Source organism: Neopsephotus bourkii, unplaced genomic scaffold, assembly GCF_033783945.1.
Source record: "Neopsephotus bourkii isolate Nb327-2 ecotype Australia unplaced genomic scaffold, CSIRO-AGI_Nbou_v1 NB_867, whole genome shotgun sequence".
Lineage (NCBI taxonomy): Eukaryota > Metazoa > Chordata > Aves > Psittaciformes > Psittacidae > Neopsephotus > Neopsephotus bourkii.
Window position 1 is genome coordinate 645,473 of NW_026901363.1, and position 26,652 is coordinate 672,124.

General features: G+C 50.9%; 1 protein-coding gene across 3 annotated transcripts in view; it reads left to right on the plus strand.

Annotated features, from left to right (window-relative positions):
* Window positions 1-3: 3 nt before the first annotated feature.
* The window catches only part of DRP2 (dystrophin related protein 2), a 34,542-nt gene continuing 7,893 nt past the window's right edge, over window positions 4-26,652 (plus strand). For 2 of the 3 annotated variants that reach the window (XM_061356723.1, XM_061356725.1), the window contains exons 1-10: window positions 8,873-9,323; window positions 16,445-16,598; window positions 21,408-21,541; window positions 22,288-22,444; window positions 22,994-23,114; window positions 23,565-23,833; window positions 24,317-24,463; window positions 24,953-25,031; window positions 26,121-26,181; window positions 26,576-26,637. In XM_061356723.1, coding sequence (XP_061212707.1) covers window positions 16,491-16,598; window positions 21,408-21,541; window positions 22,288-22,444; window positions 22,994-23,114; window positions 23,565-23,833; window positions 24,317-24,463; window positions 24,953-25,031; window positions 26,121-26,181; window positions 26,576-26,637 — 1,138 coding nt within the window. In that variant the 5' untranslated portion in view covers window positions 8,873-9,323; window positions 16,445-16,490. Of the gene's footprint in view, window positions 532-8,872; window positions 9,324-16,444; window positions 16,599-21,407; window positions 21,542-22,287; window positions 22,445-22,993; window positions 23,115-23,564; window positions 23,834-24,316; window positions 24,464-24,952; window positions 25,032-26,120; window positions 26,182-26,575; window positions 26,638-26,652 lie in introns of those variants that run through there. The other variant, XM_061356724.1, reaches the window with a different exon arrangement.

Genomic DNA, 26,652 nt, shown 5'->3' on the forward strand with positions numbered 1-26,652 from the left:
TTGCACCATGTACACACTGACTTCAAACAGGCTGACCAAACTGACCTTCCAGAGGTTCACTTTCAGTATGAAGCTTCTAGATGAGACTTTGTGCTAAAGCTACATACAAAGTTCTTCTAATGCAACTGGAAGATTTGGTGCTCAGTTGGTGATTTATTGATGACTTCAGCAAAAATGTTGCTACTGGCTCATCATTTTTTAAGTGCAAGCACAGCTTTCCTTTATGTAGTTTTAGCTCTGTATGTATTGTATATTGTCTGTGTACATATAATTTATATTCTGTAAAATGTTTTCAGTGTGTTACTTTGAAGGAGCTTTGCTACAAAACTTACCTTCTCCTGTCATTTCATTGTAACACTGACTAGAAGCTGGGTGAAGCTCAACTGAGGTCTCCAAAATTTGAGTGAACTTTATTTCACTGTTGTAAAAGAAGGTTGTAACAACTTGACAGATGGGTCAGAGTACACTGAATTTTGCACTTTAATCTGTACTTTATTCTAGTAATCAGTCCTGAGAGTGACTCCAGAACCTGTAATGATGTGTTTGGTCTCTGCGTCCTCTCACAGGTGTATATATATTTATATGTCTGTATATATATGTATATTCACTCCAGAGAATAAGAAAATCTTTCCCTGGGGACCTTGAGGGAGATTTGCAGAGAGATCTGCTTAGACTAAAGTACTCCCCTCTCTCATCCTGCTGTGTTACTCCAGCCTGTGTAGGGGCCATTTGCTAATTTCTGTTGACAGAAACTGATCTTCAAAAATCTGGATTATATTTTCTCAACAGAGGAAACATTACAAATTCCCCCCCCCTTTGCTGTGTTTTAAGATGTATTCCTAACATATAAACATTTATCTCCTTTAAAGGCTGGTCCTGTTGTTTTGGATCAGCTCAGCTTGCTGGCTGATGACTGTTCCACCACCGGCTGGCAATCCCTGGCATATTGTTGCCTGTTGTTAGACTCCGTAAAGGTTTCAGCTAAGAATCCAAGGAGGAGAGCTCTATAGCTCCATAGTTGGTTTTATGATTTTTCTATGAAAACGTGAGTTTTCACCGTTCACACTATGAAAACCTTCAGAAAGGTATTTGAAATGCTGGTACTTATGCAGGAAAGCCTGTGTATTGCATTCCTTAAGGACAACTCACACCATTGTTTGCAGATGTTGACTAGACTTGCACTTTCCTAGCCACTGGGATTCCATTCAGGAATAGGGCTGGAGGGTTTGACTGCCCCAGGTGTGAAGACATGGACCCAGTTACAGACCTGGGTAAGGGGCTGTACATTAGGATGTACTGAATGCTGTTGAGTTACTGGCTTCTAAGATCAATTTTTCCCTTGAGGCTGGTGTTTAGTTGAGAGAACTGAATCATGTTATGGCAGACTTGTTGCAGCATCACAGGTCTTTTGTTATGCCCTGTGTTATGAGTCTTTAAACAAATTCTGTACAACTTTGTCATTCAAGAGCACTGGATGCTTGGAGGTGCAAAAATAAAGCCTCAGGGTAGACAAGTTTCCTGCAATGTCAGCTTTTTGGTCAAGATGGCTGTTTAAAACTTCCCATGTAGCAATGATGTGCCTACTAGGCACTTGACTTTTAGCCTCTGGACACCTTGGTGGTTGTTGTCATCTTTCACATCTGGACGTTTATTTTCTTTTCCCTCTAAATACCTGACTTCAATGCAAGGATGGTCCTTTCCGGGAGAAATGGGCTGCTCTGTTTTCTGTTTTTTCCTGCTTGTTCTTTACCATCTAATCCCTGTGGTAAAATTTGTGGACTTTTTTTCTATTACAAGCATATGCTTAAAGTCTTGGCTGACCACAGCATCTGCATTGAGGACTAAACCAGAATTAGTCAAGACCCATCTGTTTCCCAGTAGGTGACGAATAGATGATTTACCTTTAGTGTGTGTTTCTGTCTGTTGTAAGGAGCTGCCTGTATGTGTATGCTATGAAACTGCACCAGGAACAACTGCTTTGTGGTACTGTTTGATAGGAACAATACAGAATGAAAAGTTCATTTAAGACTCACATTCATTTTGTCAATACATCCCAGAAATATTTAAGTTTAGGTCAGACCTGCACCCTCCCTCAGGGGATTACATCCAATACAATCCACTAGAAAGTAAGTACATGCTTTCATGTTACCGGGCTCTGTTCTCAAGTGTGTTTTCTTTCTAGAGCATGCTGTTTCAAGGTCCAACTTTCTAGTATCATCTGATCCCGGGGAATGCTGGTTTGTGTTCTGTCTGTCCCTCAGGAAAAGTTGATGATTTACTCCGGTTCCTGCCTGGCCTCCCTTCTCAGGAGCCTTCTACATACTTAAAATGTAGGAGTTCTGTAATCTTACAAGCAGGCCAGGGCAATGGTCACCTCAGATTTCCCACATTCTGCAGCTTTTCTAATAGTCTATTTAGATGCTCACAAAAAAGGAGGCCTTTCCCTTTGGAAAAAAATCTCTGAGTGGGTATTAGATAGGATTTCAAAGTACAGGGTCAGAATCCTGTCTGGGTAAGCAGGAATAGCTCCACTCATTCCTAATGGATCTGTGTTGAGTTGTACCAGCTGAACATCTGGTCTATGGGTCACAGGACCAAAGCCATTAACCCCTCCCCTGTCAGACCCAGTGGCCTGAGCATTATGCATCTGCAAATGGAAGTGCCTCAGGCTAGAGTTAAGCTGAATTAATTTTCTGAAGCTGTATTTATTTTCTGTTTCTGTTAATAGTGATTTTATTTTGTGGGGAAAGCTTCACTCGTGCGCTTTCACACATCAGGCTGTGTGGCTCTGTCAGAGAGAGCTTGCTCTGAAAGAGTTAATCATTTCAACCTGTTTTCAGCTGGAATGAAGAGACTGGTTGCTCTGTGTCCCTGCTTTCTATTCTCTTGTTGGCCTACTTCCCTCTGCTTGCATTTTGCATTCTTAATGCCATGAATAAATCAGGACCCAAGGATTTAGAAGGTGGTACAGCTGTAGCCACTCAGAAAATTGAACCTCTGAGGCTTGTACTGCAGCTCTAACAACTGCCAATATATGTGCTTCTGAGCTCTTTTAATAACATCTCACTGGTGCTATGGTAAAATTCACTTTGCCCTTTTTAGATGTTTAAGGTTTTTGTGCTTCTACCCAGCATCTCCTCATGTGGCTCCCTTTGTCTTCTGGGTAAAGCTCAGTTATAAGCCCTGGCTGCTGTGACAAAATGGTTTATCACAAATCCTGGGGGAGAAAAGAGCGAGGGGAAAGTGAGGGATCTGACCTGGCTGAGGGCTCACCTCTAAAGAATCACAGCACAGTCAAACTCCTGTCTGGCTGTAGCCTGAGGTCCTCTGATAACTGCTCATTAATAATACACATTGGACAGCTTCTATCTGTAGTGCTGTGGCTCCTGAGAGTATGTGAGTGAGCTCTTTAGTCAGAGGATGCATCCAGCCTGAGTGAAGAACAACAGGCATCAGTAATAAGCTTCCTCTGGAGGGTGAGTATCTTGAAAGAACAAAGTCTCCAAGTATTTATTTTCCAGGAAAGATGGTTTATGTTGTACTAAAGGGTTTCCCTTATAATGGCTTTTAAAATAAAAGCCATAATGTGATTCTAGTCTGATGATGGCTTGATTTCACTAAACTTTGCTTTTTGACTAGAAGGTCTTTTATGACTTTAGCATATGGTGATGGGGTTTTCAGCACAGGATTCCTGAGATCTGTACCTGGCTGTTAGACCTTCCCAAGTTACTCCCAGGTAATTATAGTTGGCAAGGGAGGTATTGAAGTACATAAATAATGCTCAGTGAAGCGCGTGTCTTATGATGCTGCTTCATTTCTCTCAGTTTCCTGTGTTGTAGGAGTAAAATGTCTGTATAGCAGAAGGTAAGATTAAAAAACCAAACCCAACCTTAATTATTTTGGCATCTAATTTCCATTTTCAGGCTCACCACAGACAGAAACTGACACAGTTGGGCTTTAAAAAAAGCTGCAGGTGCCTTACACAGGCTCGAAACACTACTTTAACCTTGACAGCAATCAGAGATGTGTAGGCTCAGACATGATCATCCCATTCCACAGCTTAATGAGTGAGCTTGCACCAGGCAAGCTGTGGTACCTGCCAGCAATGTCACACAAAATGGACTGCTCTAGCCCAGGCTGGGTAATGGGACGTTAAGTCACCGTAATGTGGCTGAGCTCCTGAGCCTCAGGCAATAGATTTATGTATAAATTGCCACAGATGCACATTTATTCTCTGCCTAAATCATTTGGGCTCTTCCTTTAAAGAATTCAGTGATAAGCTGCTTGTGTGTATTTTCATATGCAGCTCTATCCCCATGCAGTTTGACTTGCTCTCCTCTAGCATCTGTGCTGCCTGTAAGTCTTGAGTGTGCTCTCTGCAGAGAGGCTGCTCGCTGCAGGTTTCCTCCCAGCCCTCTGGAGTCTCTAGGCCTGTAGCACTCCCATCATGGTTTGCTGTACACGGATCACTAAGCAGTTTCCTTTCTCTTAGGGCACCTCTGTTCTATGTCGGAGTGGATCTTCAGCAGCTCCTGTGTGATTGCTTTCCTGCTCCTTTGTGTGCACAGCCCAGTAAATAAGCAGGGGGATGGAAAGCACATTGTCAATGTGTTGACAGCTTTTGAAGAATAAACAGCCCCGAAAGCCGCCTCTCTGCCTTCTCCCCTGCTGCTTTTGCTTTCTTTTCTATCATTTTCTCTATTTTCTTTTTTTCCCCCTCTCTCTCCCTCCCAAATTCTTTTGCACTTGTTTGACACCCACCCCTGTTCCTTTTGGTGCTCGCTGCTCTCTCCCCTGTAGTCCCCATTTCTCACCAGGGTACTGTTTCAATCCCTATGCAGGAACAAATGAAAAGGGGGATTCATTCTGTTTCTGAGTGTGTCTGTTTGTATGTGTTCTCTCCCCATTCTTCTCTCTCACCCCAGGTCCATGCTTTTAGTAAGTGTCCTGCTGTTTTCCTAAATGCTTTCAGCGGGGTAGAGTGTGCATGGGGGATTTCTGTGCTTACAGGTGCTGGCAAAGGAGGTGGTGTTATTTATTTGGCATCAGGGTGATACAATATCTGAGCAACTGTTCGATTCTGCTCAGGCTGTAAATGGGCCCCTAATTCTAGTTTTACTCCTTCTTGTTGAAAAAAGGCTTTTTGTGCTTTACTCACAAACGTGCTTGCTTATCTAATACATTGGAATTGATGGGCAGGTCTGTCTCTTTGTGTGCCATCTCTTCCTTCTGGCTTTCCCTTCACAGCATAACCACTGAAACCAATGATCCTGCATCAAAACTGAGTAACTCATTTTGGTATGGATGGCTGTGTGAGAACTCAGCCTCATCTGTTACTTCAGTTAGGACAAGACGCAGATGAGGGAGCCCTGTGTTTTAGGGAAACATGGATTCTCAGGGAGAAATGGGATTTCTTTAAGCTGTAAAGAATCTAGTCCCAGCTCAAAAGCCTTTCACCAAACCCTTCTGCAGCAGCTGGATCCACGAGGATACTGTTGGTGTTGTGCCTCTTCCTATATTCTCCTTTTAGCAAGGAGATGCGCTTTCATGTATAATCTCAGTCAGTGTTTAGCTCTGTTCTTTGGTTGAGGTGTTTGAATGTGTTTAGGTGTTTGGTTTAGGCTATGAATGATTTGGTTCCTTATATATGGAACTTCACAACCTCCAAGTGCTTCTCCAGCACTAGTTTGGGCATCAAACTGCATCAGGCTTCACCAGGGGCTTCTCTGCTTACAATATTGTGTTGGTTCCTTATCACAGGTTGGTTGGCAGAATGCTGCAGCTCTTAGTAGGTGAATACCAGTTGAAATTCAGGTGTATGAACATGCCCTAACCTACTGCCTCCCTTGCTGCTGTGGTGTTTAAATCAGTTTAAACTCTGCTCCCTGAAGCCACGTTGCATTCTCGGTGTGTGTCCTTGGTATTGCTCTATTATGAGGGACTTCTGAGAACTTATTCCACACTGGTAAACTGTAATCTTCCTGGCACTATCCCTGCTCTAGGTTCCTCGGTAAAGCATCGTTCTCTGAATTACTTTAATTGGGATACACTGAAACAAATGAGCTGTACTTAGAAAGGGAAAGGATCAGGCAAAGTGCCCAAGGGACGGTAACAAGAGGGAAGATGGTCCTGCTCTTTCAGGAGAAATGAGATTTTAAAGGAGGGAAGTTGCAGTGTTTGAAGGGGGGAGAGTGTGCTCATTTTGGGAAACAGTTCTCTGCAATAAGGACTCTTAAAAGAGAGTTACTGGGTGGGAGGTTAAAAAAGTACAAGTGGGAGCCGTTACCTGTGCTCACACCAGAAGTACTGTGATGGAGGTGCAAATGCTAGGATTTATTTCACGTCCTTATTGGCTGGTAATGCAAGGTACTTGGTGTTATGGGTGTTCCACTTACAAGTGGTTTGGCCAAACACAGCCCTTCTAGCTCTGTGAAGTTTTCAGACTCCACACACTGTTAGTGCATCCCCATATAGCACAGCATTCACCAGCCGTTCTCAGCAATGGTGTTTGTATTGAGGGCATTCCTCCTTTTGTGTCTTCTTGTGTTCGGTCAGCGTGGCTGGTTCTGATTTCATAAGTGTAAACTGGAGGCTGTTTCAATGAGTTAAACTGATTTAAACTTCAGTGTTTTAAAGGGAGTGATTCTGGTGTAAACCTGAATCTGACTTCAAAACCATGCCCGTGCCTTATGAAACCTGTCTCGAGTTTTATCTGTTGCATGTCTGTACGCTGTATTAGCATTGTGTGTACTGAGATGCTCCTGTTGGGTAGGTGGAGAGAGTTTTGCTAGCAAGGTGCATATTTGCCACTGAAAAGTTCCATTAGGGGAAGGCAGACAGTAGCAGGCACCACTGTGCTTCTGGAATTTGGGTTCTGGAAATTCCTTGGGAAGATTTTTGGACTCAGTTCTGTTCAGAGCTCAATGCACACAGAATTTAGCATCCTGTCTCCTCAGCCACCCCACACGCTTAAGAAAGGTGCAGTTCTTCTGTGAAACGCTGTGTTTATCACCAATCTGACTTTGTTCTCCCTGATTTCCTCGGAGTCCTGAATTGCTCAGCTGTTTGTCCTAATTATATCCTTAAACCAGGAAGTATTGGGAGACTCGGGAAGATGCTCTCAGCCACGGCAGCAGCTCTTCCACCAGATTCTGGTTTGTCTCGAGCTGTAAGCTGAACTGACACGAGAGATTTTCTCCTGCTGAGCTTTACTGTCCCCAAACCATCAATAATTGAGGATGCGTGTACTGCAAAGCACCCTGTTTTTGTGATTCATCGTCTGTTCATGTCTCCGTGCTGAAGTCTGTCTCGTGTGCATGTGCAACTTGGCTTGATAGGTGCTCCCGTTGTTTATCCATGTTGTCATGTCCCTTATAGATACTGTTGGTGACAGATGCATGCTGCAATTGGATTTGGTCATGTATCTCTGTAGAACGGTGTGTTTGGAGTTGCTGGATATCCCTTCCAGCATTGGTTTTCCCCTTCACTCTCCTTACTTAACCCAGGATGTATTATTTATGTGTGTGTGTCTGCACAAAAATAGCCCAGCAGAGACCCTGCTCCTTTCTATCTTCCAATCCAGGCTTCTTTTTTGGTCTAAATACAGCTTTTCAGAATGAGTTTTGTTGCATCAGTACAGCTGTGGTGGAAGCAGAAGCTATTGAAGCTTTTAAAAGCGGAAGGTGTGTGAAGTGAGAGTGTGTTCTTGGGTTGGTACTTGAAGTACCCAGCATTAGTCCTTTTGGAACCAACTGTAAAGAGGTCTTCATTTAAAAAGCTCCTTTCAGTGTAGGCACCTGAGGTTTCTGTGCATCTTACATCGCTATGTGCTGATGGGCTCTGCTCCTGCCTAGGATGAAAGGAAGGGTTCCTCACTGTCAGTGGGTACCACCATGGGAGCACACTGGTTTCTTGGGAGCTCTCTCCAATTGTGTTTTACTGAAGATGAACTACATTTTGACTTCTCTCTCCAGGTTTAAATTGGTGACCTAGGCAAGCTTTTGATCTGCCCACATCCACCTGCCAGCAGTGGTACCTAGGGTCCCAAAACTGGCAATGAACCTGCATGGAGGTACACCCGACCTACTGTTTGTGAGGAATAAAGGGAGGGAAGCAGGCAACCTTTAGAAACAGCGGTGATGTTCGTGTAGAACATGACTGTATGAGTAGGAAATGAACATCTTTAGCCTGTCAGCTCTGGGGAAAGGAGGGCTCATTAAAGCTTGTCCTGACAAGCACCACGCTGGTGTTTCCCAAGTTCTGATTTTCCCAGGGAGAGGCTGTGCGACAGTCTCATGGGCTGGGATCAGATTTGAATCCTTTTTCTGACCCAGTCATTTATCTCTGTTTCTTTTTGTATAATAACATCACTGGCACCTTGAGCAGTTTGAAATCCTCGGGTGAAATGATCTGAATGAGTGCAAACTGTTATGTATGGACTGAATTCCTAATTCCAGGTCTGCCTGTGTCCTCAGCCAAGGTAGGAGCTCAAATCCTTCTGTTTTTTATGAACTGAGATGGGATACCTTGACATTTAAAAGATCTTGGATCAGGATTTCTCCCCAGCTTGGAGAACTGCCTCTTCCTTTACTTATCCTTGTTTCCTGAGACAAATAGGAAGCATATCCAAAATGACATGATTATCCTCTTTTGCTCCTTAACTTTAATTTTTAAAGGGCTATTTCTAAATTACTAAAGCATGCACCGGACACCCAAATTGCTATTAAAGGAAGTGACTGTGTCTGGCATTTTCCAGCACACGCATGGCCATATCTAACCTAAAATGAGAGCCACCAGTCCTGAAAGGCAACAGGGAGATGTCAGCAAGCAGCGGGAAGCGTGTCTGAGCCATCATCCTCTGTCAGGGCTCTGCAGGTCAGACCACAGTGCTTTTGTGCATCTCTGTTTCTCTCCCCCTCCCTTTTCTTTCTCCCTTTCCATGTGTGTTTTGTCTCCTCCTCCTCTGTCTGTCTTTGCATCTCCACTCTTCTCCCTCCCCTCCACTGGATCAATAGCTGGCCAAGGAGACCTCCAAAGGGCCGGGCACTTTGTGGGATCGTCCTTGTTCCGTCTGTGTTTTCCGAGTCAAGGGTATCTCTGGAGGCTCGGAGGGATGCTGTTACTCCTGGTGATGTGATTGCATAGCAACACAGCAGCGCGGTCGGTGGAGGAGGAGAGGCAGGGAGCGTGCAGGCAGCAGCGCCCAGCCTCAGCATGCATCCCTGTCACAGGGACTCCTTTGCTGATTCACAGGCAGCCCCAGTCCCTGCTCCCGAAGCCCGGCGGCCGCTGCTCCTGCGTCTCAGACCTGGTGGACCCGGAAGGTAGGCCATGGCTAGGATTTGTTTCCCACTTGGATCCTAGGGCTGGGAAAAGGGAAGGTTTTGACAGGTTGATAACCTTGGAAATGCGCTCTTTGGGTGTGTGTGTGTGTGTGTACATCCCTTCACAGTAACACTGTGTATGTGCAGGAGAGGAAACTTGCCCAGAAGAATAGAAGGGTATCAGGGGGGACACAGCAGGAGCAAGAGAGGTGGACAAGGCTGCTTCCACAGGGGAGAGGCTGGGAAGCAGTAAGTGATGCGGATTCCCAAGGCAAACAATAGTAACCAGCATCCCGCTTTCACCAGCTTTGATTCTTTGCACACTGGAGGCTTATTCACTCTGAGCTCTGGGGAGGGTGTGTGGTGGCCTTCCAGCATCCTCCTGGAGGATCAGACAGCAGGGCAAGGCAGGGACCCGCGTATAAGCTGGGATCAGACTCCAGCCCCAGTCTGCCCTTTCCATTCCCTACCTTTCCCGGTCCAGCCTTGCTCCTTTGTGTCTGCCTTCCCCACCCCCAGCTTCTCCCCAGTCCCTTTCACTTGCTCATCCTCCTCCTCTCTCAAGGCCTCATTGCCACCGCTGACCTTCCCTTTGGTGTGTCTGGCTGCAGAACCACCTGCAGGAAGCACGGGACCTCTCCTGCTCCGCAGGGCTCAGCAGCCTCCCTCCCTCTCCGTTCCCTTCAGTGTTCCCTCTGGCATGGCAGGGAGGGGGCTGCACTGGTGGCAGTGCCAGCATCCTGTCCATGGGGTCTCAGTGCTGAGATTGCCCATCCGTGCAGGGTGTGGAGCAGTTACCTTTGAACGCTGTGCTGTGTGAGGGACAAACCGATGCTTGTTTGGGGTTTAATTTAGCTCTGAAACCCCAAATCCCAGTACAATCCTTGTCAGCCTATGTGTTCCCTGCACCCTGACCCGAGGCCCTTCACACCCTCCCTCCTGCTGTTCACTGACCTCTCTAGAGCCAGGAGAGTCCTTGTGTGCTTGCTCTCTTTAATGGCCTTTACTGCCCAACCACAGCACCCTGCACTGTGAGGAGTCCCAGTTACAAGGCTCAGTTGTGCTGGGAGTATTCCTGATTTTCCAGCTGTGTGCCTGCCATGGCTCCGGTGCCATCTCACATCCTCCCCTGCCTGCTCCCTGTGCTCAAAGCTGCTTTCTGCTCTGCTGCAGGAATGGGCCAGGCAGGGCTCTGGGGACAGCAAGTGCATGCTGGCACTTTGGGAAGGGACCGGACTATGGACAAGTGATTCCAAACTATCCTGGATCGCAGCACTGGGCCCAGGAACGTGGGTGCCTGGAGTGCTGGGGTGGGAAAGTGTTGGAGTGGGTGCTGTGATGTGATGCTGTGTTCAGGTCCTCTTTGTTAACTGAAGTAACAAGATGAGGACCAGCTCTGTCTGGATCGGTACCCGAGCTGGATCAATCCAACTCGCTGGAAGTGGCCAGGACTGTAACCGTGAATGGGCTTGCTCATGTCGGAGTGACTCTTCCCAAAACTAAACACAGGGAGATAGGGAAGGGATGAAATGAACGGGTGCAAACAAGAGCCCTGAGTTCTGGAGGCATATGGTGAATTTCTGATTGTAATCCTACTTGGAGGAGTACATTGAAGGCCTCCTCTTTAGGCTGGATGATAGAAGAGGAATTTTAAGTCTCCTAACCCAAGACAGAATTCAGACTTCAAAACCCCCTCATTTTCACAGGTGTATAAAGGTGAAACTGAGCTTTTCCAGGACTGAGCCAAAATAGCCCCATCCCGTTTTCCTTTTCTGCTTCCCTTAGCATAAGATCTGATAAATCTCAAGAAAGGAAAGGAAATGTGACTTCATGTGGCACACAGCCTGCTTATAAAATGCATGGCCTCTTCGGGCCAGGGAACCCCATGCTTTGACAGGGAGGTTATTATACAGACAAGCTTGTTGCGGGCAAGGCTGAATATTCAGTACAGAGAAAGAGATGTCAGCTTGACACTGAGAATGAGGAAGCCAAGAGTTAGGACAGCCTTACCTTGGCTATCACTGTGAGACGGGTGGGCTCTTCCCAGTGCTGCTCATCAGTTATATAGGGTGGCAAATAGGTGATGTGTTTTCCACAGTGCAGCAAGGCTCGTTTCCTGCCTCTAGCAGCAGGAAAGGAAAAGGTCAGCTTCTTGGAGGAGAAAGACAAAGACCAAACTGGAGGTTTTTAGTGGGTTTGAATGGGCAGGTTTCAGGGACCTGAACTGAACCTGAAGAACTGGGTTCGGTTTTTATGGCTGCTGCAACCTTCATTCACTTAATAACCAAGTTATTCCCCCCTCTCCACTGTCCCTTTTGGAAGGCTGGGAGAGGTTTGCTCCTTTTGTCTGTCAGGTCTATCAGACAGCAGCTCTGTCCAGGGCTTTATGCTTGCAGCTGGGTCCTCAAGGAGCTCAGGTAATTATCTGCAGTACTTCTCTAATGGAAAGAGGAGGGGAAAGGATGGGAAGAATCCACTGGCAAAGTGAGTTTTGGAGAGAGCAGTTTAAAACCCAGCTGGGAGCCTGAAACTTGTGAAAGACATTTACATTGCAGCCTTCCTAAATGAATCCCCACAGGTTATTTTAAAGCAGAGCAAGGAGCAGTGAGTTCTGCATGGCCATGCTGGGGCTGTGCACCCACACTCACCTGGTTAGCTGGGCACATCATGGTCCCAGGTTCCTGCTGCGAGGCTGACTGGTGGCATCTTTCAGCTTCAGTTTTTGTGTGCACCTGCCTATTCTTTCCCTTGGAAAATGGCAAATGGATGAGCCAGTGGGAGAGATGCTGCTTCTGTGGCACCTCTGTATCCATAGAGCTAAAATGATGCTTGGCCGTGAGCTCAAAGTGGTCATTTAAGAATGCAGCTCATTCAGTGTGAGTGCCCTACATCATCCACCCAAAGTGAATGGAGCATCTCCTGTGCCACTTGCTCCCTACCAGATACAGCAAAGGTTTTATGCCACTTCTTAATAAGGCTGCTTAACTGAAGGGCCTTTCATTGTGATGAATGGGGGGGCCTGGCACTTAGGTGACAGTGCAGTGTGAGGCCCAGCTGCAGCTTTGGCATCTGGGGTTTTTAGCCCTTGGATGACAGGGTTGTAAATGCGCACTGATGTGGAAGGTTGCTGATAGCCCTGTTCCCCTTCCCTTGCACACAGGAGCAATTGAGAACCTGTGTTTGGGTATCTACTTCTGCTTTGTAAAGAGATGGAGAGCAAGGGCCAGTGCTCCAAGAGGGTTGTGCTGTTTGCATGCTTGGTCCCAGTGGGACAAAGACTTCTCCTCCTTCTCTCTCAACAAACCTTGACCTAATGGGGTCTTGGGAAGTAGGTCTGCTGGCCCTCAGTCCCAGGCTTAAACTGTTTCCTCACCATGTGTAGGATACCATATTTGCTGGGACAGGATGTGCTGCTGTGCAGTTGAGGGAGTCCCGCTGTCTGCCAGCTCGGGAATGCTCCCGTTGTAAGCGTTTACATGGGAGCTGGACTTTGAAATATCCACAAGCCTCCCACCTTTCCCCTTAAAGGGCACGGAGCACACTGAGCTTTAGCTTCTCTTGTACAGGGAGTTAAACAACAACAAAGCCATGAGCATTTCTAGCAGCAGGGAATGTGTTTGTATTTCCATTCCCCTCGTGGGGACAAGGGCTAAGCTGCCTTTCCCTAGAGCACTGCCGCATTTTTCACTTATAGGCCAAGATGTGAAGTGGAAAGTTCCTGCCTGGAAAGAACATTTTGGGGGAAATTAGCAATTCAAAGCATAAACCTTGTGATTGAGAGACCTCTTGACCTAAATGTTGTATTTGCTGCTGTTACATGCGGTAGAGAGCTGGAAACCCAACATTGGATTTCTGTTGCAGGTCCCTCAGGTTACCTTTAGCAGCGCAGGTCAGCTGCAGTGTGAATCCCCTTGGTGTTTGGGAGGGTTTGTATCAGGAGGATTGTAACCAAAGGCAGTGAACCAGCAGAAATGCCCCATGCAGGATGAGCACTGGTGGGGAGCTGCCACCTTCCTGCTGGCTGGGATGGAGAAGAGATGCTGCAGGAGATGGGGCATAACCCATACACGTGAGCACTGCCCCTCCAGCCAGTCAGTGCTGCTGCTATGGTGGGTCTGTAGGAGAAAGCAGAGGGCACTGAGCAGAGCATTGACTTGTGTGGTAGAGCTGAAGCAGGATGGGCAATGGCCATTCCAGCTGCACTGGTCAGACTGGCTGGAGAGCAGAGCTGGGGTCTCCAGTACTGGATTAGTAGCAGGTACAGCTCAGGTAGGAAGGGGAAAAAGGCAACTGCTTTGTTTTGAATGCACCCTAATGCCTAACACCCCCTGAAGCATTCAGCTGTTGAAACGTAACAGTAAGGGTTTTGGTTTTCTTCCTTTTCAACCAGGGGATTATTGTGGTCTCCAGTTGTGTCCTAAAGTGGGAGCCATACCACAGCACTGTGAAATGTCTAATGCTTTGTTTCCTAAGGTGTAATGGGAGCAGAGACAAGAACTGGGTGCTGTTCATGTGGAACAATGCAAACCAGCACCTTGTACCGAGGGATTAGACCCTTCTGAGGAGATCACCTTCGGGCCTGGAGTGGGAACCTCCAGCAAAGCCCATGCTAGGGACACCATTGGGAAAGGTTTCACTTCTTGCTGCCTCCATTGTATGTGTGTAATGCCTCAGTGCGTGCTCTGTGGTCACTCTAAGACTGCTCCTCGTGATGTCCTCCTCCTTCTGCTCACGTGGGCCCTGAGGTTTTAACTGCTTGCACAGAAAGGTGCCAGGGGATCAACCACACTTTCAATCTGATGGCACTGCCTGCTCACACCCAGCTCTCAAGGAGGAGTTTGCAGCTCCTTTTCAAGTCCAGGCTTGTGTCAGGCTGCGGGGATGGCAGTTCTAGTTGCCAACACTCTCATCTTTTGGTGGTTGATGTTGTCCCTTGTTGGGTCCTTGCTTGGGTCTCCAGCACCACCCTAGAGCAGGGTGCAGAGGGGAAAGCTGCCTTGGGAGAAGCAAGGTGGATGACAGGCCCTGTTCTCAACAGCTGCATCACCAGGCAATAGCTGGGAAGCCCCACAAGAGGTCCATCCCCATGCTGCCGTGCCCAGACACGGTGCTGTACTGAAGCACTGCAATAGCAGTGCAAGAGCTGGAGCTATTCTGTGTGCCACGGCAGAGGAGCAGAGCAGATCAAGAGCCTGGCTCCTGTAATAGCAGGGAATCTGGCAAGGGATCATACGTAGCTGGTGGTTTGCTTGCAGTCGTGCCTCACCGCCCGGTTGCCTGTCTCTCTCTCCCATCAAATGTCCTCTTTACCACTGTGTGTGATGCTGGAGACCGGTGGCATTCCTCTGATGGAGGCTTCGAGTGACTCTTCATGCCCTGAGAATTGTACCTCTGCTGGGTTGAGCCTCATCTAGAGGTCATTTAGAGCATCAGGCTCAGCTCAGACCCCAAATAGCAGGAGCATTGGAGGAATAGGACATGGTGTTACCTGCTGTCAAAGGCAGAAATCATCCCCTGTGCCCTTGGAGCTGCCCCATGAGGCTGGGTGGATTTGAAGTCCCTGGAATCTATCTATAACTGTTCATATGCCTGCATGGGGAAAGAGCAGAGCAAGGGTGCTGCACTGCACAGCCTGCGATGTTCATCTTGCCAATGGGCAGGAGGGGTAGGAGACCAGACTTGGATTAACAACATGTTGTTGGAGAGCTCAACACAGGCTGTTGTGCTGGAGAGGGAGAGAATTACGGCTGTGCAGACTGCTCAGGGATTAAAACCACCCATAACAGGATAAGCTGTGCTCTTAATGTGTGTAATGGAGGGGGAGAGGCAGTGAAAGCTCAGGCAGGGGAGTGAGGGAAGTGACAGGGTGAGAGATGGGCAATGTGCACCATGGCCTGAGGCTTTCTCAGTGTGAGTGCAGGACACGCTGCCTGCTCCTGCCCTGCCAGGAACAAGCAGGAGGCTTCTCAGCTGGTCCAAGGGGGTATGAAGGAGCCAGCGACCTCCTTCCAGCAGTATTGCTCCGTGTGTACCTTGGAGGCAGCCCCATCTCCTCTTGGACAGGAGGTCTGGCTGTGGAGCCAGGTGACAGTCACCAGGTTAGGCAGTGTGTTGGGTAAGAGACAGCACAGCCCCTCAGCACCGCCCTGTGACCCATCACGGGCACAGTATTCAGAGCATCACTCAAATCAGATGTGTTGAGTCTGGCTGGGCGAAGCCCTGCATGGTGGTCATTGCTTTTAGGTCTCCATCCTGCCGTGAACATGCTGGTGCTTAGCTCCTTTCACAGCACTACCACTGGGCAGATGTAGAGTTGAGGGACTGTGATTTGCCAGATTTAGGTAAATATCTTGCACCATTTTCTCTGGGCTTTGTTGTCTTATGGTTTTCTGTACAGCTGGGGTGATGCTGGCAGCGGGATAAATCACTGTTTACTTTATTCAGAGTCCAAACACCACAAAAAGCAGCATTGTGACCAAAGGTCGTGTTTCCCATCCATAGAATAGACAAGGGGCCACAGCTAAGGGGCTTTTTGGGTGAGACAATTCTACCAATGGAGCTAAATGAGAGTTTTATAATGAGCTCAAACTCCTAACAAGGCCGATGATGACAGTGTGAGATGCACGCATGGGACTGTGCAGCTCCAGGCAGTTTCCCTTCTGAACATAAAAGGAAAAAATGACGTGTTTGAAAATATTGTTTGTTATGTAAATGTATCTGTTTTGTCTCCACATAAGTGGCTGTCCTGGATTAAAAAAGCCCCACAGTACTATAGCAGCTACTAGGAAGCAAATTAGCTCTCCCAGATGAAACCAGGACAGTGGTGATGGCAGCGAGATCCTCCCTCCCCTCTTCCATTAAACCCTGGGTATCTCCTGTAGTTCAAGCAACCCAACGCTTTTAAAGCTGCAATGTGGGACTGGCTGACACCAAATCCAACCACAGCCAATTGTGGAACTGGATGCACACACAAGAGCTGGACATTTAAAAAGACTGCAGTGTTAGTACAAACGTATTAAGGAAAAGCATCCTTTAGGCTTTGTGAAGGCAGCACAAAGGGGAGGGGGTGAGCTCCATGAGGAGGTGCAAGCTGACCCTGGGACTCTGACGCTGCTTTTCAGGTGCTCGTGCCCAGAGCTGTCTCCGTTCCCATGAACATCGGTTCTGATGCAGCCCCTGGTGATGCAGGAATGGCCCTATGCCCTCCCACAATGTCCTGAGTGGCACGACACAGAGCAGGTACAGCACAGCAGCACTGCCCGTGTGCTGTCTCAGGTAAGAGCTGGGTCTGGGAGCCTGCCTTGCAGTGGTTGCAAGTGTATGTGGAACAAACTGGGACCTCTGTTCCTGGTGTAAGGGAAAGCTGCTGACTCCAGGCCCCCATCTGCTCGCACTTAATGAGAGCATTGGCTCTCCTCAAGCATTTTGGCTGCCAAGCGTTTCCCAAAGTGGAGGAAAAGAGGCAACCTGCAGAGCTGCATTTCAAGCCTCCTTCAGAATGAAGAGGAAGAGGCCACTGTTCACAGCTCTTTGTTGGGTTTATTCTTTTCCTGGAAGTCTGGGAGAGCATCAGCTTCTGCTGAAAATGTAGGTTTCTCACTTCCCTGGTTGCAGAGAACAGCTTGGAAATAAGCCCCTGGCAAACGCTGTGTGCAGAGGAGGAATCTGACCTCCTTCTGGTCTAATGTCTTCAGGAATGGCGAGTGGGTGCTCACACTGCTGGTCCCCGAGCCAGCCCAGGCTCCTCACCAAAGGCAGGCAGGGTGGTGAAGGTCCCTGGGTGAACGGCAGTGCAGAGGGCAGGGGAAAGGGAAGGGGAAGATGCTCTGTGAGTGTCTGCAGAGCTGCCCGTGCTCCCCACTGAGCAGCCACACGCTGGCTGAGCACCTTGCTCTGGGTCACCCAGGACAGCAAGGCTGGGGGGAGGCTGGAGCATGGCTTCCCCTTTGCTGCCTGTAGCTGCTGCCCCAGGGTACCTCTTGACAAGAGGCTGATGGATGGAGCCTAAGTTCCCCTTGGGCACTGGCAGTGTTGTTCCTAGGGGGAATGAGAGGCCTGGCTCTGCCTCTTTTCCTTCATTGTGCTTCAACCATGAAGAGCAAAGGCTGAGGCTGGGGCTCCTCCCTGGCTTCCATCAGCATGGAGTCATTCTGCCCCAGAGAGCAGCAGGGGTCCGCAGGAGGGAGGCAGAGCTGTCTCTGGAATGGCTCCAGCACCTAAGGACGAGGCTTGCAGCTGGGGTAGGCTCTTGGTAGCTGAGCCAGGGCTTATTTGCCCTGTGTTGGGGAGCTGCTATCAGCCAGTGCATGGGTGGTTAATGAACACCCCAGCAGATGAAGCGAGAAAGGAATGGGATAGAACAAGGTGAGCGAATGCCCTCCTGAGCTGCCTGAGCAGTCCAAGCCTCTAACAATGGGGTCAGAACCCTATGGGGTCTGCTGGGAGAGGGGAGCTGGTACAGAACACCCTGTGGGACCCCCCAGCAAGACAGCAGCACACAGGGAGGGTGCACACAGCCTCAGCTCAGGTCACATCCAGCACAGGTTTCCCTCAGTCCCGTACCTGAGCCTGGCTTTGTGCTGGGTGGGCATCAGTGTGTTGGGTGTTGTGCATCATGTGCCTGCTGGCTCCCGCAGTGTTAATGACAGCCTGACTCATGCAAAGGGTCTGCAGTGCCCTCCTGCTCACAGGTGAAGGTATTGCCAGGAAACAGCCCTCTCTTGGCCTTGCTTGTCCCGAAAGCTTCCTGCAGGCTGCAGAGGTAGAGTCACAGAATGCTTAGGGTTGGAAAGGACCTTAAGATCATACAGTTCCAACCCCCCTGCCATGGGCAGGGACACCCCACACTAAACCATGTCACCCAAGGCTCTGTCCGACCTGGCCTTGAACACTGCCAGGGATGGAGCATTCACAACCTCCCTGGGCAACCCATTCCAGTGCCTCACTACCCTAACAGGAAAGAACTTCTTCCTTATATCCAATATAAACTTCCCCTGTTTCAGTTTTAACCCGTTACCCCTTGTCCTGCCACTACAGTCCCTAATGAAGAGTCCCCCCCCAGCATCCCTATAGCCCCCCTTCAGATACTGGAAGGCTGCTATGAGGTCTCCCCGCAGCCTTCTCTTCTCCAGGCTGAACAGCCCCAACTTTCTCAGCCTGTCTCCATACAGGAGGTGCTCCAGCCCCTGATCATCCTCGTGGCCTCCTCTGGGCTTGTTCCAACAGTTCCATGTCCTTTTTATGTTGAGGACACCAGAACTGCACACAATGCTCCAGGTGAGGTCTCACGAGAGCAGAGTAGAGGGGCAGGATCACCTCCTTCGACCTGCTGGTCAGGCTGCTTTTGGTGCAGCCCAGGATAAGGTTGGATCCTGTTCTTAGCTGTGTCCTGGCCTTGCTGGAGACTCTTTCCCCAGTCTGGGAGCTGGTTCTCCATCAGACCAGCCTGGGAGGTGGTGGGAGAGGAGGTTGGTGCTGGTCCCAGAGGGAGGAAGGGACAGCAGCTGCCAGATGTGCAGGCAGGGAAGGAGGGGAAGAGAAGGAGAGATAGAGGGAGCTTTTGATTCCCTCCCTGTAGGTGGAGGAGAGCATGGGAACAATTCTGGGCGTCAGGACCGAGGGGGGCACAAGGAGCCAGCCCAGAGCCTTCTGGCAAAAACAAACCACTTACACCCAGTCCAGGCGGGCAGAAACATCTGTGCTGGCACCCAGCGCTGGGCTGGGGCATGTGGGGGCAAGGAGGGCATCTTCAGCTTTTTGGGTCTCAGGAATGTGACTGTTTCTCTTCCAGGCATCCAGAGCTTGCTGGGGACCGTTCCCTGGGTCAATCTCTTCCCTGTTGAACACCCCATCTGCCCTGTGTGTGCTCCAGCACCTGAGGGCACGGGCTCTGCTTGTCACCCCATCACCTTTGCCATGCCCTCGCAGGGATGGATTTCCCCTAGTTCCCAGAGCACCCCACCTGCACAGGGCCAGCTTCCTGCATGGAGCTTTCCCACGCTGGGATGCCCTGCGGACCTCTGCCCCTTCGTGCACCGCAGGCAGGCAGCCCCGGTGGCAGCAGCGGGGTTAAGGCAGGTTGGAGGCTGCCGGAATGCCACCAGACAAAGCTGGGATTGAGGCCGGCTGCGAGGCGCTGCCGCCCCCCTCCACATTCCTGGGGGGTCAGTGCTCGGGCTGCGCTGCTGAGCACACGGTGCCCGTCTCCTTCCCTGCCGGGTGCTGCCTGGCAGCACCCGGAGGGGTGGGAGGCGATGCCCGCTCTCCCAAGGGAGCTGAGCGGCCCTGCGGCGGATCGGAGGCTAAGCACAGGTAGATGCGCCTGGAATCGTGTCCAAGGGTGCAGCGGGAATGCGGCTCTGGGGAAGGGATGCTCGGAGGGAAAGCACTGCCTTTCCCCTCTGCCCGCTTGAAGAGGCTTTGTCCTAGGGGGAGCAGATGCTTGGCCGCTGTCACCGGCTCATCTACTGGGCATGGTCTGTGAGCTGGAGTCTTGGTGGGCTTTTAACTTCTTAAATGAGGCTGGGAGGGCTGTGTTGTTTGCTGAGCTGTGCACTTGCACTCAGGTAGAGCTGATTCCTCCTTTGGTTTCCCCTGGGAGAGAGGGGAGGGCTGGGTGCTCACTGGCAGAGCTGTGAGGATAACCTGCTTCAGGGTCAGGAGGATGTGCTCATGCAGAGTATTGATTTTTCTATGTGCAAGCAGCAGTGTTAGCTGGAGCAGTTTATTGTTCACAGCCCCAAGGTTCCTGTGAACTCTGTGGGTCACCGTTCTCTCTGTTTCCTTGATGCTCCCAGAGCAGCAGGATGGCGAGGCAGAGAACAGGCTGGTGTTAGGTGGTTTGAGATGAAACAAACTTAGAACCAGTTTTGGGGAGAGAACTATTGTGGAGGGGGTATTGGTTTAGCTGTGAGGACAAGCTCCTTGTCTGGTGGGTTCCTCCTGCCTATTATTCTCCTTGGCTTAGCTGAGTTTGCCCCCTTGTCACCTCTGGGAGCCCTTGGACAGGACAAGTACCTGCACGTTTCCCTTGGAAGAGCTGCTGCTCTTCCCTGGCAAAGGGGTGCCTGTTGTATGCGCTGTTTAGAAAGTGCTAATGCAGTTAATTATGGCTGATGAATCACCTGGGGATAATTATCACAAGTGAGCTCTACTATCAAAGTAGCGTTAGATCGAAATGCTGCCGTTTCCCTAACAGAGCACATCACCGTCTCACTTGTGGAGATGCTTCCCTGTGCTTTGCACTACTGGTGCTCTTGGAGAGGAAATCCCCCCTCACTCGCTGAGTCCCTGTGAGATGCTGCTTGTCCTGCTGGTGTGTGGTGCTGTTGCCAGCAAGTACAGTGATGTCTTCATTGGCATCATGAGCAGAAGCATGGTAGAGTGCTACCAGCTTAGGGAAAGGTTTCTGCTCCATTCCCTGAGGATTTGTTGTCTAGGGATCAACACCCGGTTTTCCAGGCTGACTGATGAGCTCCCATGGTGTGGCTGGTTTAGGGTTTGATGCCATCTGCTCAGAGCATCCTTCTCACCACCGCCCGTTCTGGAGAGCTGCAAGGGAGAAGCAGCATCTGTGGAGGATCAGCAGCATCTGAGATCTCCTTTGCAGGCAGGGAATATCCTTGTGCTTCTGTAGAGGAGCAGGTGGCAGCTCCCAGTACTGGAGATGGCACCGAGAGGTTGGCAGGTTCCCTTGGTCCTAGGAACAACAGGACCCATGGTTCTTTCCTTTTCTCAAAGGCACAGCAGTCTGTCTGCCATGGAAAGACATCACTGTTAGCCCTGCAGGGACTGTGGCACTCAAGGGGCAGCTCTGATTTAATCCCTAGCAGTGAGATAAGTTCATTGCTGGATAAGTGATGAGCAAAGATCCTGCAGAACAGAGATGTACACTGAGCCCTTCCTTCAGCCTTTGCCCTTGGTGCTGCTGGAGCTGGCACTGCATCCGTCCCCCGCAGACCCCTCTGGGAGCAGGTTGGGAAGCCAGGCAGGGTCAGGAATGAGCGGGGTAGGTGTGTCCCCAGGCAAGTGCCATAAGCATAGGCCAGCGCTCTCTGGATGCAGCCTGGCTCTGTTTCTGCCCAGGTTGAAGCCTCAGAGGATGGTGCAGGACCCTCGTGTGTAACCCCCTGGGCTGTGAGCGGTGCTGCAGGGCCCCGGGCCCCTCTGGAGATGAATCTCTGCTGGAACGAGATCAAGAAGAAATCCCACAGCCTGCGGTAAGAGTTCTGCCCGGAGCCGAGCCCGGGGCACTGCTTGCTGCAGGTGCCTGGCAGGAGGGCTTAAACCTGTTTGCTTGATGAGCCACATGAGTTCACGGTGACCTTGGCTTGGTTTCGCCTCTTGTCCACAGACCCCTGGGTCTTTGTCGTTGTGCTGAAAAGCATCCCCTCCATTTCCGCCCATCCCATCCTCTTCTCCTTCCCCTCCTTCACTCTTGCTCTTGCTTTCCTCTGCTTTCTCCATCTGCCATTGCTGTCTTGTCTCTTTCTGCCCCATTGCCTTGCTGCCACCTCCACTGCACTCGTTCCTCTGCTGAGAGCCACCTCCACTGCACAGGGGGAACGTGACTTCCAGACCATCAGAGGTTGCAGCTCCAGAGCCAGCCTTTAACTGGGGGATGTTAACTGTCTCCTGCCTCAATACAAAGCTCCTGGAAGCTGCCCAGTCATGTAAATGCTGAGCCAAGCCCCCTGTGCTAGAGCACAGCCCCGACCCACAGGCAAATGCAGTCACTCTGTCCCTTGCTCTGGAATCCAGGCCTTAGAGTTTCCTCTCCCCAGTGCCTCCATGCTTCACCCTACCTGGTGGTGCAGTGTCTGTGCTCACTGAGGGCCATGCACAGCCCCTGGTGGGGTCATGTGTGTCCTGAGATCACCCCAGCTGCGGTGCTGTGCTTCCCCAGGGAGCCTGCTCCTTTCCTGTCCATCTGACCGCTGTCCTGCTCTCCTTGCTCTGCTTCCAGGGCTCGGCTGGAGGCCTTTTCCGACCACAGTGGGAAGCTGCAGGTGCCTCTCCAGGAGATCATAGACTGGCTGGGGCAGAAGGATGAGGAGCTCTCGGCACAGCTGCCCCTGCGGGGGGACGTCGTCCTGGTGCAGCAGGAGAAGGAGACCCACGCGGTACGTGCCTCGCGCCTCCCCTGACACCGGTCACTGCCGTGATGAGCTGCAGGTCCCATGGCACTGGGACCCCTGCCTCATGTCACTGCCAGTGCCCACAGACAGGAGTCCCTCGGGCTGAGGAGGGGACATCCTAAACCAGCCTGTCTCTGAAGCCATCTGCCTCTGGTTGATGCGCTGCTTTGGCACATCCCGCTGGTCCGCCCTTGCTCCTTGATGAATGTTTGTGTGACCATGCTCTTGCTGCATAAGGAGAGTCTCCAAGCAGTGCCTATCAATAAAGCATTTCATTTTGCCCAGCCCTGGCTCAACAAACCCTCCTGAGCCCACTGTTCTGCTGCCCCACTGCAACAAAGCTGCAGTGCAGACCTCTGCAGGAGCCACCTCCTTGCAGGTGGTCATTCCTTCCCCAGACTGCAGGCATACTCCTCTGTTAACTCCTCTCCATGTCTCCAGTGAGGTTTGGGCTCTGGAGGGAATAAATCACTGCAGCACTTGGCTGGCCATTCTCCCTAACTGAGCCTGCTCTCTCTGTGCTCTGCTCCCCAGGCTTTCATGGAAGAAGTGAAGTCTCGGGGACCATACATTTACTCTGTCCTGGAGTCAGCACAAGCTTTCCTTTCCCAGCATCCGTTTGAGGAATTAGAAGAACCAACTTCAGAAAGCAAAGGTCTATGGAGGGCCCCTTTTCTTGCTCTCCCATAGCACAGCTCCTCCTGGGTTGGACTGAAGAGGATGGAGTGGAAGTGGCAAGTGGTTGGTGTGGCACAAAGTGGCACATCAGTGCTCTGCCTCATGGCACCATGCACCAGGCTGTTCCCAACCCTCTGGCCAAAGGACAGGCTGGCACAGAGCAGTGCTTCTGTCCTAGGCAAAGGCAGAGGCTGTTGATGGAGCCCATGACGGGTACATCTCATTGGGCAGATGTGCTCTGGGGTAGGTTTTTGAGGAGCTGGTGCAGAGATGGATCCTATTATCACTTGGTTTCCCTCCCTCTTTCCAGTTTTCCTTAGGTTTATTTAATCTCCCTTTCCCCTGCCCTCCCTCCATCTCTTGCTCACTCTCCTTTGGGCTGAGCTCTCACTTTTCCCTCTGTTCCCCTCCTGCTTTACCTTCACAGATGTGTCTCCCCGGCACCGCATCCAGAACATCAGCCGCTTCGTCTGGAAGCAGGCGAACGTGGCCAGCGAGCTATGGGAGAAGCTCACAGCGCGCTGCGTGGACCAGCACCGACACATCGAACGCACACTGGAGCAGCTCCTGGAGATTAAAGGGGCCATGGAGGAGCTCAGCACTACCCTGGACCAGGCTGAAAGCGTGCATGAAACCTGGGAACCCATTGGGGACCTCTTCATTGACTCCTTGCCAGAGCACATCCAGTCGACCAAGGTACTTCTGGCTCTGAGAAGGCTCCAGCCTTCACCACAGAGGTGATGAGATGCTGCGTCCCAGGAGGGCAGCATTGCCTTTCCTCACTGCTCAGCCCAATGCAGCCTCATTATTTGGGGTCTCAGGGGGCAGGTCCTCCCTAGCTTTGTGAGGGTGGATTTGTCCCACAGTGCCCAAGCAAGCGGCTGTGCTGAGCACCTCATCAGGGCACAGGCCTTACACAGTACAGTGGCTCAGCATGGGTGAGCTATTGCTCATATTCCACTTCACAGTCAATGTGAGTTATCCCCAGTGTGGCTGGGTTTGGTTTGGTTTGGTTTTCCTGTGCTAAGGTGCTCTGTGGAGGGTCCGTCAGCAGTGTCCCGACAGCCACTCGCCCACCCTAGCTTGTACACAGGAGTCAGATCCAAGTCCTGATTGCTCTCCTGCTTCTTTTCCTTCTTGCCCTGCTCTGTGCCTGTTGCCCTGGGCACGGGGCTCCAGCTGTTCAAAGAGGAGCTGTCCCCCATGAAGGATGGGGTGAAAGTGGTCAATGATCTCGCACACCAGCTTGCCATCTCAGATGTCCACTTATCCATGGAGAATTCCCGTACCCTGGAGCAGATCAACACGCGCTGGAAGCAGCTGCAGGTGGGAAGGAGTCAGGATCAAGCACTGCAAATAAACCACAGGTGGGAGGATGCTGGAGAAGGGCTGCTGCTGCTGAGCTTCAGGGATGATAAGTAAGGCTTGGCATAGCAGGGACGGCATAGCTGGTGTTCCCGGAGGAGGAGCATCAGTTCGGTGTGAGGAAAAGTGCTGGTAAATCTATAGAGGTCTTGAGCAGGGAAAGGAAATGGGAGGAACAGGGATGCTCTCTGAGGAGAATCAGGATCTGATGGGGATGAGTCAGCACCAACTGTGGCTGCTTTGATAGCTGTCAAGATATGGATACAGGTGAGCTGGAGATGTGGCTTGTGCTGCCTCAGCCTGTGGGAGGAGGTGTAGAGGGCTGAGCAGACCGGGGAATGCAGACACCAAGGCAGGCAAGGAAGGAAGAGGGCCTGCATGCTGGGGCATGTCTGAGTCCATCCACAAGCACGATGGGCTGCCACTGAGTTCTTCTGTCCCATTCTCCAGGCCTCCATAAACGAACGCCTGAAGCAGCTCCAAGATGCCCACCGGGACTTCGGACCAGGCTCCCAGCACTTCCTCTCCTGTACGTGAGTGGGTCCTGCTGGCTTCCCACCCTGAGGCTGCCTCTGCGGGGTGGCTCAGCATGGGCTGTGGCACAGGAGAACGGGGTGCAGAGCCCTGCTGCTGAGCCCAGAGCCACACGCACAGCTAGAGAAGGGCTCAGTGCCCGTTGCACAGGAAGCATCTCCCTAAGTTAGTGTTGTGCAGCCTCACCTTGTGGTACCAAGGGTGGGACATGAGTGTGGTTCCCCTTCAGAATGCAGCTCCCAGATGATGCTGTGACTGTGCCAGCCTCAGAGATCGGGTAGGCAGACAGCAGGTATCAATCATTTGGAGGCCAAGAATGTGCATGTTAAGGAGGTTTTCATTCACATGGCGAGGCAGAGGGATGCTGCTCCCACAGGTCTGAGCTGCTGATGGCTCTCAGATCTGCAAAGGATGGGTAGGAGGTTGTGGAGTCCAGCCTTGGAAATACTGAGCTCTGCAGGGTCTTCAGGTATCAGTGGGGTTTGTTGGCCTGTGTTTGTATGCAGACCATGCCTTCCTATCTGAAAGTAAGAACAACTTTCCCAGTTGCTGGAATTGATAAGCTGCCTGTGACAAGGGAAAATAGCTGAGGGTGATAAAAGGGCTTTCATCCTCTAGATAACAAACATAGGGTGGCAGGCAACTGGTATGGGATGAGTCCTCATCTTCCTGAGATACTGCAGCTGACACACACAGCATGAGTAATGGGAACAGCAGATGCTGTGGGTGCCCAAGCCTGGCTATAACAGGCAGTGCTGTGTGTGTGTGCCCAGATCCCACTGGTGACCACAGCATTGCCTTGGGGACCATCAAAAGCATCACAGAGTGTCTCTTGCTGAGTTCTGAGCTCAGCCAGACTCAGAGCCCGTCTCAAGAGAGGCAAGATGCCTCCAACAAGGCCAGCAGTCTTGTGTCTCTTAGAGGGAGCATCTTCTCCAGCACCCCCAGTTGGTGATTTGGGAAGGCAGAGCCTCTTCAGAGGCACCTGCTTGCTGACAAGGTCCTGCTGGGCTTTTATCTGAAACAGCATCAGCCTGAAGGAGCATTTGGTGTTGGTCTGAGATCTGTGTCTCTCTCCTTGCAGCCTCTGTGCAGGTGCCCTGGGAGCGAGCCATTTCCCCCAACAAAGTGCCATACTACATCAAGTGAGTGTGCTCTGGTCCAGGGGGAGCAGGAACTGGGGCCCAATGGGGAGAGGGGGGCAGTAAGCAGGCTGCTCTGATGAAGCAGACCTCTGGTGAAGCGTGCTGCCCCCAGCCTGGCAGATCCAGGCTTTCCCTGCCTGCAGAGGTGCCCCAGAGGAGGGGGCACAAAGGCTGGAAGGAGTGGGGGGGTGGTAGCAAGTGTGGGGGCATCCTCCTGTGGGTGTCCTGCATGCTGCTGTGGGTGGGGAGTGCTCACGGGGTGCAGCAGCCCCAGCATCTGCAGGCACTGGGGGGCTCGCTCCTGGGGCTGGCTGGGTCCCTTTAGCAATCTACTTAATTAAGCAGCTGCTTGATTCCCAGTTTGACTTCTGGCTTCCTTCTATTTCCCTTCCAGCCACCAGGCCCAGACAACGTGCTGGGACCACCCAAAGATGACGGAGCTGTACCAGACGCTGGGTAAGGAGCCTGCTA